Genomic DNA, 12,114 nt, shown 5'->3' on the forward strand with positions numbered 1-12,114 from the left:
ACCTTAGCTAAGGCAGGTACCTAATAATTCCGAAGAGAATTAAAGGTCATGGCCTGGGAGTAATATAATATACCTTTGATCGAGACATTATAAGACAGTATACACTTGTCACCAATCAAGAATCTAGTTAAACCTTACCTTGCTAAGATCCAATGTCACAATCGATTTTACTTCGTAAAGCCAACCATTGCGTGAAAGCTATATACATGTCTTGTCTTTTTGTTATTATTACAAGGATTATATACTAATGCTAATGCTAATGCTAATACTAATAACACAACTAATTGTACAAACCTCTCTTTTTTAAACCCTCCAAGAAGGAGATAGAGAGAATTCAATTCACATCTAATACAATACAATACAATATACAAATCACCATGACCAAGCGGGCCAAACATAATTGAGTGGGTAACTTCTGGTATTCTTCAATAATCTGTGGAGATATCTAATACCTAGAGAGCGAGTTAATGCTAGATCAATCCACCGGGAAGTTCTGCTGTGAGAGAAGGGAATGTGTGCCTTTTTAAGTCGTTGCTTGCTGCCGCCGAACATGAGTTTTTTTGTTTTGCCAAACTGCGAAAATAATGATGATTGGTGATTCCGTGATCCCAACCGAGAACCAAAAACCGAAGCCAAAAAAAGGTGTATGTCGAGGGAAAAAGTAAAAGTCGTCTAATTTTTTTTTTACAACCTCGTCTCCTCTGCGCCTGGAGGTGACTACCAAACTTAACAATTATTAAGAACGACATGTGGCGTGTAGAGGATACAACGAAAGAAAGCAGCAGGCAGGGCGGCATCCCGACTCAGACAAAAAAAACATCCCGTGTGGTAGTGGAAAGATGAGCACAACTACAAGTGGCAACACCGGCAAGGAGTTTGAAAAGAAGAAATAAAAATGCTCTAATGAGCCTCCTGCCAGTGGCCAACCCACTCGACGTCACCGAAATCGTGGCGTCTCTCCTTACGCCAGTTCCAGTCTCGACCCTTGTTCCACGGACATTCACGTGAAGTCGCGCGGTGGTCCCGATTCCATTTGTGGCTTTGTTGATTGGCGTGGTCCCAAAATCCCATCCCTCCTGGTAGAGTATTAAATCCAATATTGAACTGTCGGGATTTCGTTGAGTAATCCGGCGACTTGGGCTCCCGTGCTCCTGCGTATGCCCGGCGGCGTTCCCCGAGGATTGCCCACTTGTCGACGCCGGTACGCTTCGACGGAGGCGAATAACGAGCGGGAAAATGCTGAGGCTGCACAACAGCAACAGGCTCATGAAAGAAAAATCCATCCGCAACTAGGTCCCCATCTATATCATTTGAAATGGTATCGTTCACAGGTGAAGCCTCTGGCTTCTCATTATCAGACGCTGGCGCCTGGTGCGAGGATACCTGATCCTGCCGCGGAGTCCTAGTAGCCTCCTTGCTCTCCTGACTCCAGGTCCTGGAGTTAAGCTCCTTGAGCGCTTGTAGTTGACGGGCGCGCTCCTCTTCGTCCTCCTCCACGTCCTCATCCCACATGTCGCTCCAGCTCTTGGAGACGCCATCTTTCTGCCGACCAAACACCATCGAAATAGCGTTAAGAATGGGCCTAGGCTTCGACATGGTAATGGGTAACGAACCAGCCGTCGGAGACACCCTGGCAACAGTGCGCGCGGGGACATCCATGGGTCGAGACACATTGAGCGAATTCATGGATGCTGCGAGATTCGAAGTTAGAACCGACGAGATCGAAGGCGTCAGAGCGGTACCAGACATCCAGTCCGTGGTAGCTGCTGACTTGGAAAACAAATCCTCCGAATAACTCTCGTCGTCGGGAATAGCACTGAGTTGACGGATAGCCTGGGGTTGGGTTGCGTGCAAAGCCTTGGCCCACGGGAAGGCGCCCTGGTCCATCTGAGGACTCTGAATGGAAGGGGTCCGGAGCGGCTCGCGGTTGGCGGTGGCGACAGTCGAGCGTTCGGTTGTGCAGAAGTCATCCAGGGCCTCCTCCAGGGTGGTGAAGCTAACAACGCGGCGAAGAGCGCTCTTAGCAGCAACCAGGGATCGCTTCTGAGGATCTAGATTCATGCAGTGTACGATGACTTCATACGTATCCTGAGACATGGTAGGGAAGACATCGAAGAGAGATTGCTTGTCACGCGAGAAATCCAGGAACAAGGGGTCAGCCTCGGTCGGGGTGGTGAAGGGATTTCGAGAAAAGAGAATGTTTAGGAGACAGATACCGATCGCCCAGATGTCAGCCTGGGCCGGCGAGTATCCAGCTCCGGCCGAGTCATATTGCTCAGGCGACATGTATCTATCGCTCCCGACCGTGCTCTCGTAGCTCCATCGGTCCGTGGTAGCCAACCCAAAATCGCCAAGCTTCATCGAACCCGATTCGGTAAGGAAGATGTTCTCGGGTTTGATGTCTCGGTGGTAGATCCCCTTCGAGTGCATGTACGAAACGGCGTCGACAAGCTCAATCATGAACTGACGAACATGCTCCGTCTCTAGGGGACCGGATCCGTTACGAATGGCCTCGTAGAGATCACCACGCGAGCAGTATTCGAGGACAAGGTACACGTGGGCATCGGTCTCGAACGAGTGGATCAGGTTGACGATGTTGGGATGGGCTCCTAGTCTGCGGTGGCTAAGCAGCTCCTCGGATCTCTCGTCGACTGCGAATTCGATCCCGGCCTCGTCGGCAGCCGCCTTCTTAGTCAAGCACTTGATGGCAACGAGGTTATTGGTTTGCAAGTCCTTTGCCGTGAAGACCATGCCAAACGATCCATGATTAAGAGGGGAGATGGTTTCAAACCTCCCGTCGAGCACAACGCCATTTTGAAACTTGTTTCTCAAGCATTCCATGACCGTTGTCTCGACGTGAGACAAATATTCGAGTTGAGATGGAAGTAAACCCGTATGTAACCACGGATGATCGTACAAAACTGTTTAGTTCTTTTCCCTCCCTTACCTAATGTCTATTTGGAAAGGGAGAAAAGGGGTATCGGAATGCTCGAAGAAAATTGATGAGAAACTTATGTTGAGTGCTTGTACAGAGAGGGGGCTAGAGCTGCCGGGGAGCGAGAAAGGTAACAACAAGTCGATAGATGAAAGTAAAAAGGTTGCCAATTCGATCCAAGAAAGAGGTGAGTTAAGTCGAGAGAGTAGGGAAGCGATATACAAGATGCCTGTTACGAGAAAAAGAAAACAAATAACTCCAGGTCGTCAATAGGTCAGAGGCTCATCCAGGGTATGTGAAAATTGTTGGACAAATGAAAGCAAGCGAAATAATCGTGAATGGTAGTGGACCTTTGGTCCTGAAAGAGTGAAAGGAAAAGTTCGTTATAAGGACATCGATACGATAGTCTCAATCTTGAAAGAGTGTGGTTGTGTTTGTTGTCACAAGCTTCGGGTTTGGCGGAGCTTGGGAAACGAGTTTTTGAATCTTGCGTTGCTGTTGCTGTTATATTGGTGGAGCTGTGAGTCAACGAATCGATCGAAGCAACTTGTTGTCCGAAGGCGGCGTGCGTCCTAAGGATTTATCGAGCAGGTGAACTACTCCTTGGCTCTAAATAGCATCTAAGCTGGAAGCTGGATGGCAATTCGAGATAGGACGGTCGTGATATTGAAGGATGTGGCGGGATGATAGATATTTTGCGAATGTGGCTCCTTTTTAATGACCAAGTCTATCAATGACTGGTCGGCCACGAGATCGGAGCTGACAAAATGGGATACTGGTGGTTATGTAGGGCGTACCAAAATAAGAGCTTCACGGCAATCGACTCCCGCTAACTCAGCTCGATAGTTCACTAATTAGGGAATGATGTTATGACTCCTCGTGACCTTGTTCAACAAGTGTGGGTTTAGCAATGGTCGTTGTTGCAAGGTGGACCTGGTTCGGTTCAGTGCGGATCCAGGCAATCAAATTACGAGTCAAGAACGGGTGTGACGTGGTGAACGGCGCTATCAACAAGTCTAGTATCCGGACTTTGGTGGTTGGAAGAGATGATAGAGTTGAGAAGAATTGAGGCGCCGGGTTATTGTTTATCGTCCTTTTTTTTTCCTTTTTTTCTTTTCTTTTTTTGGTCAGTCGTTTATTGTTATTAACTGGCTCGACTGGAACAAAGACCGCTGGCCGGGTTTGAATGGATCAGATCAGGTATGCGGAGAGATGTCGTGACCGATTAGGGGGGGGATCGAGTGGAAAGAGGAGCAAGAGTTATGAAGGAGACCAGAATAGTCACTCTTAAAGGAAAGAGAGCTTTCTATTAATTATGATACTGGGTAATTGAGGGGATAGGAAATAGGAAGCTAAGATCCAGATCCCTTTCTCTCGTTACGTTGGTTACTTTGGTTGACACTTATTGGGAAAAACGGAAGCAGGGAATCAACAGCTTGAGTGGATAAGAGAGAAGGGGATAGAGAGCGACGGAACGAAGATTAAGATAGAGAGATGAGTAAGTAAAACGTTGAAGGACGATCGGTAAAAAGAAGAAGCGGTAGGAAATAGATGGGATGGAGAATGAGAATTGGAAGAGAGAATAGAACAATACCTAGCAAAGCCTTGTATGACTATTAACCAGAAGGGGGAGATTGGCACAACGAAATTTGGCTCTTCTCTTGTGGAGGTGGATATGGCTTGACCCTCATTGGACCTTTTCACTGGGGAGATACGTACATACATACATAACATACATACCTACCTACCCTGCTACCTACATGGGCTGGACCATTTTTGGGTGGTGGGACGACCATGGAGCCATGCAGGCAGTCAATGGCAGAATGGATGGCGTGAATGCATAGCGAAAAAGGTATACTTGTGCTGCGCCTGGTGGAGATTTATGTACGTATGTACATAGTTCGTGACCAGGGGGATTAAAAGAACAAGGGGGAACCTACCACAAAAGAGCAAGCAAGGAAACAACGGGCAACAACTGCCAGGTTCTTTGTCTATATACAATACATAATCATCTCAGCAATTTTGTATAAGCTATGATGTATATATACTTCACAGGGGTAGTTTAGCTCTCAATAGCTGCATAAGTGTTTCTTTAGGTTTCGAATTACATTAGGTAATTACAGTACTAATGTGGTAGAAGCAGTAAGCAATGGAAGGCAATGACGATAGGAACACTGGATAATTTTGGATAATTTTATCAGCGTGCCACGCCATCAGATAGCAAGGTACGTCCCTAAACAGGACCCTGATGGTGGAACTCCCGTGTAAAAATTTGGGGTGCATTAGGTACCGACATAGCTGTTTCGTCAGACGCGATTCTGAAATTCGGCTGGACCGTACACTTGTTCACAGTATAAATTGCACTGAGCAGTCTTGTAGTAGTCTAGTGCTCTGGTAAGGTACCTAGTGTTCCTGATGAGAAATTGAATTGGGGACAGTAATGTAATCTTTCAATCACCTAATCTCCCAAGCTCTACTCGAACCTCATCGAATCATGGGCCACGAGGACAGGCACGGACTCCAGTAGGAATATCGCTAGCGGGTGCACCGTATACAGTAGTTCTAATAAGATCACCACCTCTTAGGAACCCCCCAGCTCAGGATCGCCACACCGCCATCTACCTAAAAGCTGAGTACCCCAATAACAGATCTTCACTGCAAAAGCGCTGACAGCAGGGAATAAAGAAACCAATCAGCCATGTACCCCTCCTTCCCAGTTGGAGAGATCTACATGTACACTTTATATCTTGAACAAGGTATCTTGAACAAGGTACTTCGTTAAAAAGCTGTCGAACAGCATTTTTGAAGGGTCTGCTGGCCTGCTGATGATTTCCAGGCACAAAGGCAAAAAAGGGAGAACTTTGAACACGTTGCTACAAAGACCCCACGGTCATCCTATGATGACAGCCAATGAACTGCGTGTCAGGTCTTCCAGCATATTCGGTTTCACCTAGAAGACAGGCTGGACAGGTTGCTTACTTATTGGTTGAAAGGTTATGCACTCCTTTCTGCCTGCATCACTTAAGTTTATGGGCAATGCATCTTTGCATTATATTCGGTTACTATGAATATCTATATTTGAATATTTATGACTAGTAACTACCTACTTACTATGGTAAGGTATTTACTTGACTTCCAAGTTTTGACTATTCAGACTTCTAATTCTAGTTCAAAAGACTTATATTATTATTATTATTTTCTTGTCTCTCTCTTCTTCATCTGTTTCTTTTTGCTCCAACTTGACCGCCTTTGTGTAATTTCAATTGCTGCACGACACCACCTTCATTGTCGGGTTCGCGCATTTAAGGAAGGCCAACGAGTTTAAATCAGGTACCGGCGCTCGCCAACTTCCAAGTCGGCCGTAGCGTCGCACGTACATGCATAGAAGAGAAACACATATTAAAAGAAAGTTGATTCTTTCGTTTCAGACGAGGAATCGTAGCCGGCAGGACTATGTAGGTAGGTACCTAAGGTTTGACGAGCGCGAAAACTCAAGCAGCTCAAAATGCCTTCGTAGCCATTAAATCGAGTCTCCGCTGCTGCTTGTAAACGATAGAACAGTATGCTACTACGTACCTACCTAAGGTAGGTATGTATTTAGACGATAGAGAGTTGCCAATTCATTTCATTGGTTAGTTACCCGATCATTGGATGGCACCCTACCGGCGTCCGGCGCCAGAAGCGTTATCGCGACCCCCCGAATTGTTGGGCCCTCCTTGGTTCACTTGGTTCTCTTGGTATTTGCCGAGTGAATCTGGGGCAATCCTAGTCGGACTTTAATTGATACCGTTCTAATGCGAGCTGGCATCATATTTCCTCTTAAAGCGACTGAATGTATAATTCAATCCTACGCACGAGAGCAGATATCGCGATTTGTGGGGGGGGATACACTACCTAAACTACACAGTAGCGTGTGCATTAAAAAAAAAAAAAAAAAAAAGCTATTTGACAAGCTCGAGCTCAATTGAGCATGATGCAATAACGAGGGCAGGATGACTGATCGCCTCGCCCCCTTTTTTCGGCAAGCCTGGAAGAAGAAGACATTCCACAGTGGTCCAGTGGTGGGTGCGACTGTCTGACAGTTAGCACAATTGTGTTCCCAAGACCCGAAAACTTAGGACGGATCTCTGTCGTGTGACCTTAAAACGGCAGAGTCTTACATAGTACGGTAAGTTCTTCTCGTACACATTCGTATGCCCGACTCTACTAACCTTAGGTACCTACCTAGGTACCAGGTGGTAATTAGTATGGATGTGTACCCAACACCTACATTTTCTATGTAGTTGTACAATATCTTAACTTAGATACCTGCCTAGGTAGTCTTCATAAGAGACCGGAAACAGTAGCGTCTTCCTACCCTTTCCGATGTGGCCGAGATGCCGTCGTCATGCATAACCTGACAACGCAAAGAAAAGATGGCATTTGACGGTTTCAAGCCCAAAATACCTTAGTATTCGGATCTCGTCCGAAAAAAGCATCCTCCCAAATAAAACATGACTCTTTTTTGCCGCAAACGGCCTCAAGGTAATGCGTTACGAACCCCCGCTTATCGGATCGAACGCTTTGCTTTAATAAAGATCGCTGGGATTTGCGTGAGGGATACATAGTAGATGGGAGGGGAACCCAGCATACCCAGCATACCCAGCAACAGCACACGCTGCCCGAAACACATTCGATCTGTTACAATACAACAGGCGAAACGTGGTTGAATAACAGAACACACATACATATACAGCCGATCCGGCGGTGAAGACCGGGGAATGGACAGACGATGGGCAGATTTACAGCGCTAGATATTATATTGCTAGGCCATTAGGACTCAAAAATACCTAGATAAGTTGACGGAACTACTTGGCGGTTGAGTGATATGATATAACATCATTTTAGATATCTATTAGATATCTTACCTATTAGACGGACCTGACTGAGTTGTTACTATCTGTTAGATACTAGGTACCTATGTAGTGTAGTGTAATCGTGTCCGCTGTTCACGGTTAGTTAGAGGTGGAACCATGTCCACAAACGCCGTGGCTGAGAGCTGAGGGATGGCTAAGAGATGCATCATCGCGCGGTTAGTTGACCCTCCCAAGTGTGTATGTCTTGGAGTGAGTGCCCTTCGTGCATGAGGTTTTTGCTGCGAGCGTGAATGACAAGGTGTCAGTCAATACTAGTAAGTCATCAAGCATGTAGGGCACTAGAACGAATAATACCAAATTGGTGATGGGACTTTCCTAGCTAGACAATAGTCAACCCAGTAACGAAGGACACATGATAGTCAGGTATCTCAAAATAGTCGAGTTCGAACTTACTGTCTCAGACTTGTTTATTGATACATTACTATGACACAATACATTGCCGTGGAACCAATCCGCACCGGTTATCCAGTTGGATGGACACACGTCGTACAATACCACAGCCTTCTCACTCATGCCAATCAGGTGGTTTGTTTACTTTGTATCGTACTGGGGAGAGGGGATTAAGTATTTGGAAGGTTGGCATGTTGGAAGTTCGGTTGGCTGGACTCCAATGTTTTCCGGCTGAGTAGCCGATTAGGTTATGCAGCGAGGATGCAAAGAGGATGCAAGAAGACGCGACCACGAGGTACAAAGATGCACAAGATGCACAAGATGCAGTACATAGTGTCCTCGGTCTTAACATTTTAAGTGGCTAAGGTGGCTTATCCTGTTTTTAGCCTTATCGACTTATCGATTTTGGGTCCACCAGCAGATGCATATACAATATCTGATATACGAGGTACAATCGTGTTTTCAAATGTTGTTTAGCGCTGCTGAAGACCCGCTTAATTACGTATCTGTAGGTACTAGCTGAGCACGTTGCTGCCCCTTTCCGGTTTCTTGAGATTTTCAAGATTTCGTTATCGTGGTGTTTTTATCAATCCCTCCGCTTGAATCTTTGGGGGCTGTTGATAACATTGATAACTTTATTGCATTAAACTCTACCAAGATCTTATTGGTTGCAGTAGCGTCATATGGAGTGCGTTCCTGGGGGACAAGGCTAGGGATCCATCTTATTCAACTTTTACCACCTTACCATTCGAGCATTTCGATTTTTTTCTTGACCGCCTTCTCAACGACACGCATTAAGACGCGGTGTGCCATACGGCATATTTTTTTTTTTCGGTTTTATTCTTCCCTTAAACACTGCTATCCTATTCGGTGTTATACTCGGTCGGGGTTGAATACGGAGCGGAAGCAAGAAAGGAAGAAAAATTTTTGTCCTGCACGTCAAATTATTATTTTATGCTTTTATTACCACGTTTTTCACCTTCGTCTTCACCGCTTCATACCGACGGGTAGACTAGTGTTGGTTTCCGCCCCCCGCCCGATAGAAATTTTCGGAGAGATCTTAAGATCTCGAAAGGAAAGAAGAAGAAAAAACACGATATTCCAAGAGAACGGGGAGACCCACGGTCCCAATCATCGTCATGGCCCCATCCAGCCCTGTGAAAGTTGTGCTTCTAGATATTGGTAAGGACCAGCTTCTGAGCCCTGAGCTTGCCTTGCCCTTGCTTCATTATCCTCGTCTAGTAGTTTAGACCTTTGGGCGCATTAGCCTGGGCGTTGCTGGCTAACTAATACGTATCCTTCTAGAGGGCACAGTTTGTCCAATCTCATTTGTCAAAGATGTACTGGTAAGACATTCTGTTCGGAAACCTCGTTTGTCTCCAATTCTCAGATCCCCCAACCCTCCCATCCTTGTAGCATGACCCTGTATACCAAATATGGCGATCAACTGCCCTGATAATGGATGTAATGCGCCGCCCGTCTACAGCAACCTCGGGCCACTATATCCCTATTATGTAACCTTGGGTCAAGTTGGTCTGGGGATATTTCTGCCCGATTATGACGAATTATGTTGCTTGGTATTTCAACATCTAGCTAACTAGCAACGTTGCTACGCTGGATGGCTTTCGTTGGCTTACTGCTTACTGGAACCTGCGATTAAGGAGACCACGTTAACTAATACGTAGTTCTAGTTTCCCTACGCACTAAGTGTTCTCCCGGAGACATTGAAAACCCAATGGGATAGTCCAGACTTTGCAAAGTATAGGAACGCATTTCCATCGGAATATTCTTCATCCAAGGATGCGCTAGAAGCACACGTCAGAGACCTTGTGGAAAAGGATGTAAAAATATCCTATCTTAAAAGTCTCCAAGGCTACCTATGGGCGGAGGGATACGCTTCAGGTGACTTGAAAGCCCCCCTATTTCCGGACGTTGCCGCAAAGCTCTTAGAATGGCAACGCAAGGGCCTTAATATAATGATCTATTCGTCTGGGTCTGTAGCGGCACAGAAGTTGTTCTTCGGCCACACAGACGGCGCCCAGTCCGATCTGACACCACTGATCTCAGATTGGTTTGACACCGTCAATGCTGGGCTCAAGACAGAGACGGACAGCTACAAGAAAATCGCCAATCAACATCCCGAGTTTTCGCCCGCGGAATGGCTATTCCTAAGCGATAACGTTAAGGAAGTGGAGGCTGCGATCCAAGCTGGTATGCAGAGCATCGTCGTTCAACGTCCTGGAAATGCACCTTTATCGCCCGAGGTACCACAACGGTTACGAGTCATAGAGACATTTGATTCCCTCGACGATGATCTCAATGTGCGCACGAAGTAACAGGGCCGCACGGGATGAGCCAGCAGGGCTAACCAACGAGCACAATACCGCCCCCCGTATCGGGGGGCGCTTACAACAAGTCGAGATGAGAATAAGCAAATCGGACTAAAAGGAAAAGACTAAGTGTAACTTGGCTAGACCAGCGGGCCAATCCGAGCTGTGTCCCTCCGGTTGATGGTGTCTAAAGGATTGGCAAATCGACCGGCACTCGACTCGACGGGGAAGAGCTCACGATTTGTAGGCTAATCAGCAGACCGATCGTTTCCTAGAGGATCCAAGTGTTCCCTATTTTCCCCAAGCGTGATAAACAAAGTCCGGCAAAGCTGTAGCTTGAAGCGGACCGTAGTTACGCGACCACTGCTTTAGTAAGCCAAGAACTGTATCTCCTTAATAAGAGAGTCGCCGGCTATCACAGAATCAGAGCTGAAACAGAGTAACGACATCTCTTCGAGTCGATCGAAGACAAGTGTGCCTGTGTCGCATTTGGTCTCACCGGACGTTGATGTCTCGGGATTGTAAACGGGTTGCTCCAACGATATAGATCGCTGGTGGTCCCTCCTATAGCCGGCAGTACTAAGCAACTAACTCCCTTTATCGTTCGGGAGGCAAGTAACAGCTCGATGATAACTATAACATTTAGTCCTCCAATCGTTCCGGCAATAACGCGCGAGTTTACACAAGACTAGCATGAAAACTAGCATCAAGTTTGTGAAGCTGGATTTAGTTCATCCATAACCGGCTTCCCTAACCCCGCAGCGCCCCAGCGGCCCCAGCGATCTCCAACGCAAGCGCACGCGTGATGATAAACTAGTGGATAGTTTCACGACGGTCCTGGCTAAGTCTAATTTATGCAAAAGAAGGTCGGCGATCGTGGCTGGGAAATCGTCTCTTTGTCGTGTTACAGAGTAAAAATCCGGGGTAAATGAACCATTCATACGTATGGACACTGCTACCTACATGACTCGTCATTCTCTACTTCGTAAGGCAATCGGCTTTCCCAACCACCAAGAGAACCGTGCACATTGGGCAACGAACAGCGTCTTTGATTTGATTGCTCGATCGGCCGTCCGTCATCTGACCAAAGCGGGGTCTAGTCTTCATCAACTGGAACCAAGACCCATCCGGTATGTATGTTGCGTCTGTGTGTGCATTTGGTATTGGTAAAGAAAGGCACTCACCCTCGTCGTTGCCGCTTGCAATTCCGGTCTGTTCTATGAATCGTCAATTAGTACCATCGTGACTAGTTCCCCAGTTGAAGCGACGCCGCCTCAGCTTACGCAGGGACCACTCTCTCCTACGAGAACCTGAATGGAGCTTGTCGTCGACCTACAGGCCTAGAACGCATTCCAGAGACGCCATCTTGACAAGTAGGAGACGCGGCCGGCCAATTGGGTGTCCAGGATATGCCGAAATTATGTAACTTAGGAAGTAATAGCCCTCGTATGTCATTGAGCTTGATAGTCACTTCGAATCGCATTGGTCCATTGCTAGTTAACAACCCTCTTCCATTTGGAGCAGACCTCACTACGGCGAATCT

The 12,114-nt window shown here is 46.7% G+C and overlaps 3 protein-coding genes across 3 annotated transcripts; 1 reads left to right on the forward strand and 2 right to left on the reverse strand.

Annotated features, from left to right (window-relative positions):
• Window positions 1–649: 649 nt before the first annotated feature.
• F4812DRAFT_154915 (kinase-like protein) lies at window positions 650–3,343 on the reverse strand. Its single transcript, XM_047929753.1, has one exon. It carries the CDS (start codon window positions 2,839–2,841, stop codon window positions 901–903), a length of 1,941 nt encoding a protein of 646 aa, XP_047787103.1. The 5' UTR covers window positions 2,842–3,343; the 3' UTR covers window positions 650–900.
• A 3,351-nt stretch (window positions 3,344–6,694) lies between these two features.
• On the reverse strand, window positions 6,695–8,754 carry F4812DRAFT_442088 (uncharacterized protein; the record flags this gene model as incomplete). Its single annotated transcript, XM_047935282.1, has 2 exons — window positions 7,164–8,754; window positions 6,695–7,103 (listed from the first exon to the last, which is right to left on the reverse strand). A coding segment is annotated over exon 1 (233 nt), but the record flags the coding sequence as incomplete, so codon positions are not given.
• A 70-nt stretch (window positions 8,755–8,824) lies between these two features.
• On the forward strand, window positions 8,825–11,047 carry F4812DRAFT_154990 (enolase-phosphatase E1). Its single transcript, XM_047929754.1, has 3 exons — window positions 8,825–9,423; window positions 9,547–9,587; window positions 9,933–11,047. The coding sequence occupies exons 1-3, from the start codon at window positions 9,381–9,383 to the stop codon at window positions 10,575–10,577; spliced, it is 729 nt and encodes a 242-aa protein (XP_047787105.1). The 5' UTR covers window positions 8,825–9,380; the 3' UTR covers window positions 10,578–11,047.
• The last annotated feature ends 1,067 nt before the right edge of the window (window positions 11,048–12,114 follow it).

Source organism: Daldinia caldariorum (genome assembly GCF_022478825.1).
Source record: "Daldinia caldariorum strain CBS 122874 unplaced genomic scaffold F4812scaffold_18, whole genome shotgun sequence".
Classification (NCBI taxonomy): domain Eukaryota; kingdom Fungi; phylum Ascomycota; class Sordariomycetes; order Xylariales; family Hypoxylaceae; genus Daldinia; species Daldinia caldariorum.

Excerpts from the sequence above, each read along its gene's own strand:
- F4812DRAFT_154915 (XM_047929753.1), bottom strand. The coding sequence starts at position 2,841 with ATGGAATGCTTGAGAAACAAGTTTCAAAATGGCGTTGTGCTCGACGGG.
- F4812DRAFT_154990 (XM_047929754.1), top strand. The coding sequence starts at position 9,381 with ATGGCCCCATCCAGCCCTGTGAAAGTTGTGCTTCTAGATATTG. Across the intron at positions 9,424-9,546 it reads AGTTGTGCTTCTAGATATTG|AGGGCACAGTTTGTCCAATC; the intron begins GTAAGGACCAGC and ends GTATCCTTCTAG. Across the intron at positions 9,588-9,932 it reads CATTTGTCAAAGATGTACTG|TTTCCCTACGCACTAAGTGT; the intron begins GTAAGACATTCT and ends ACGTAGTTCTAG.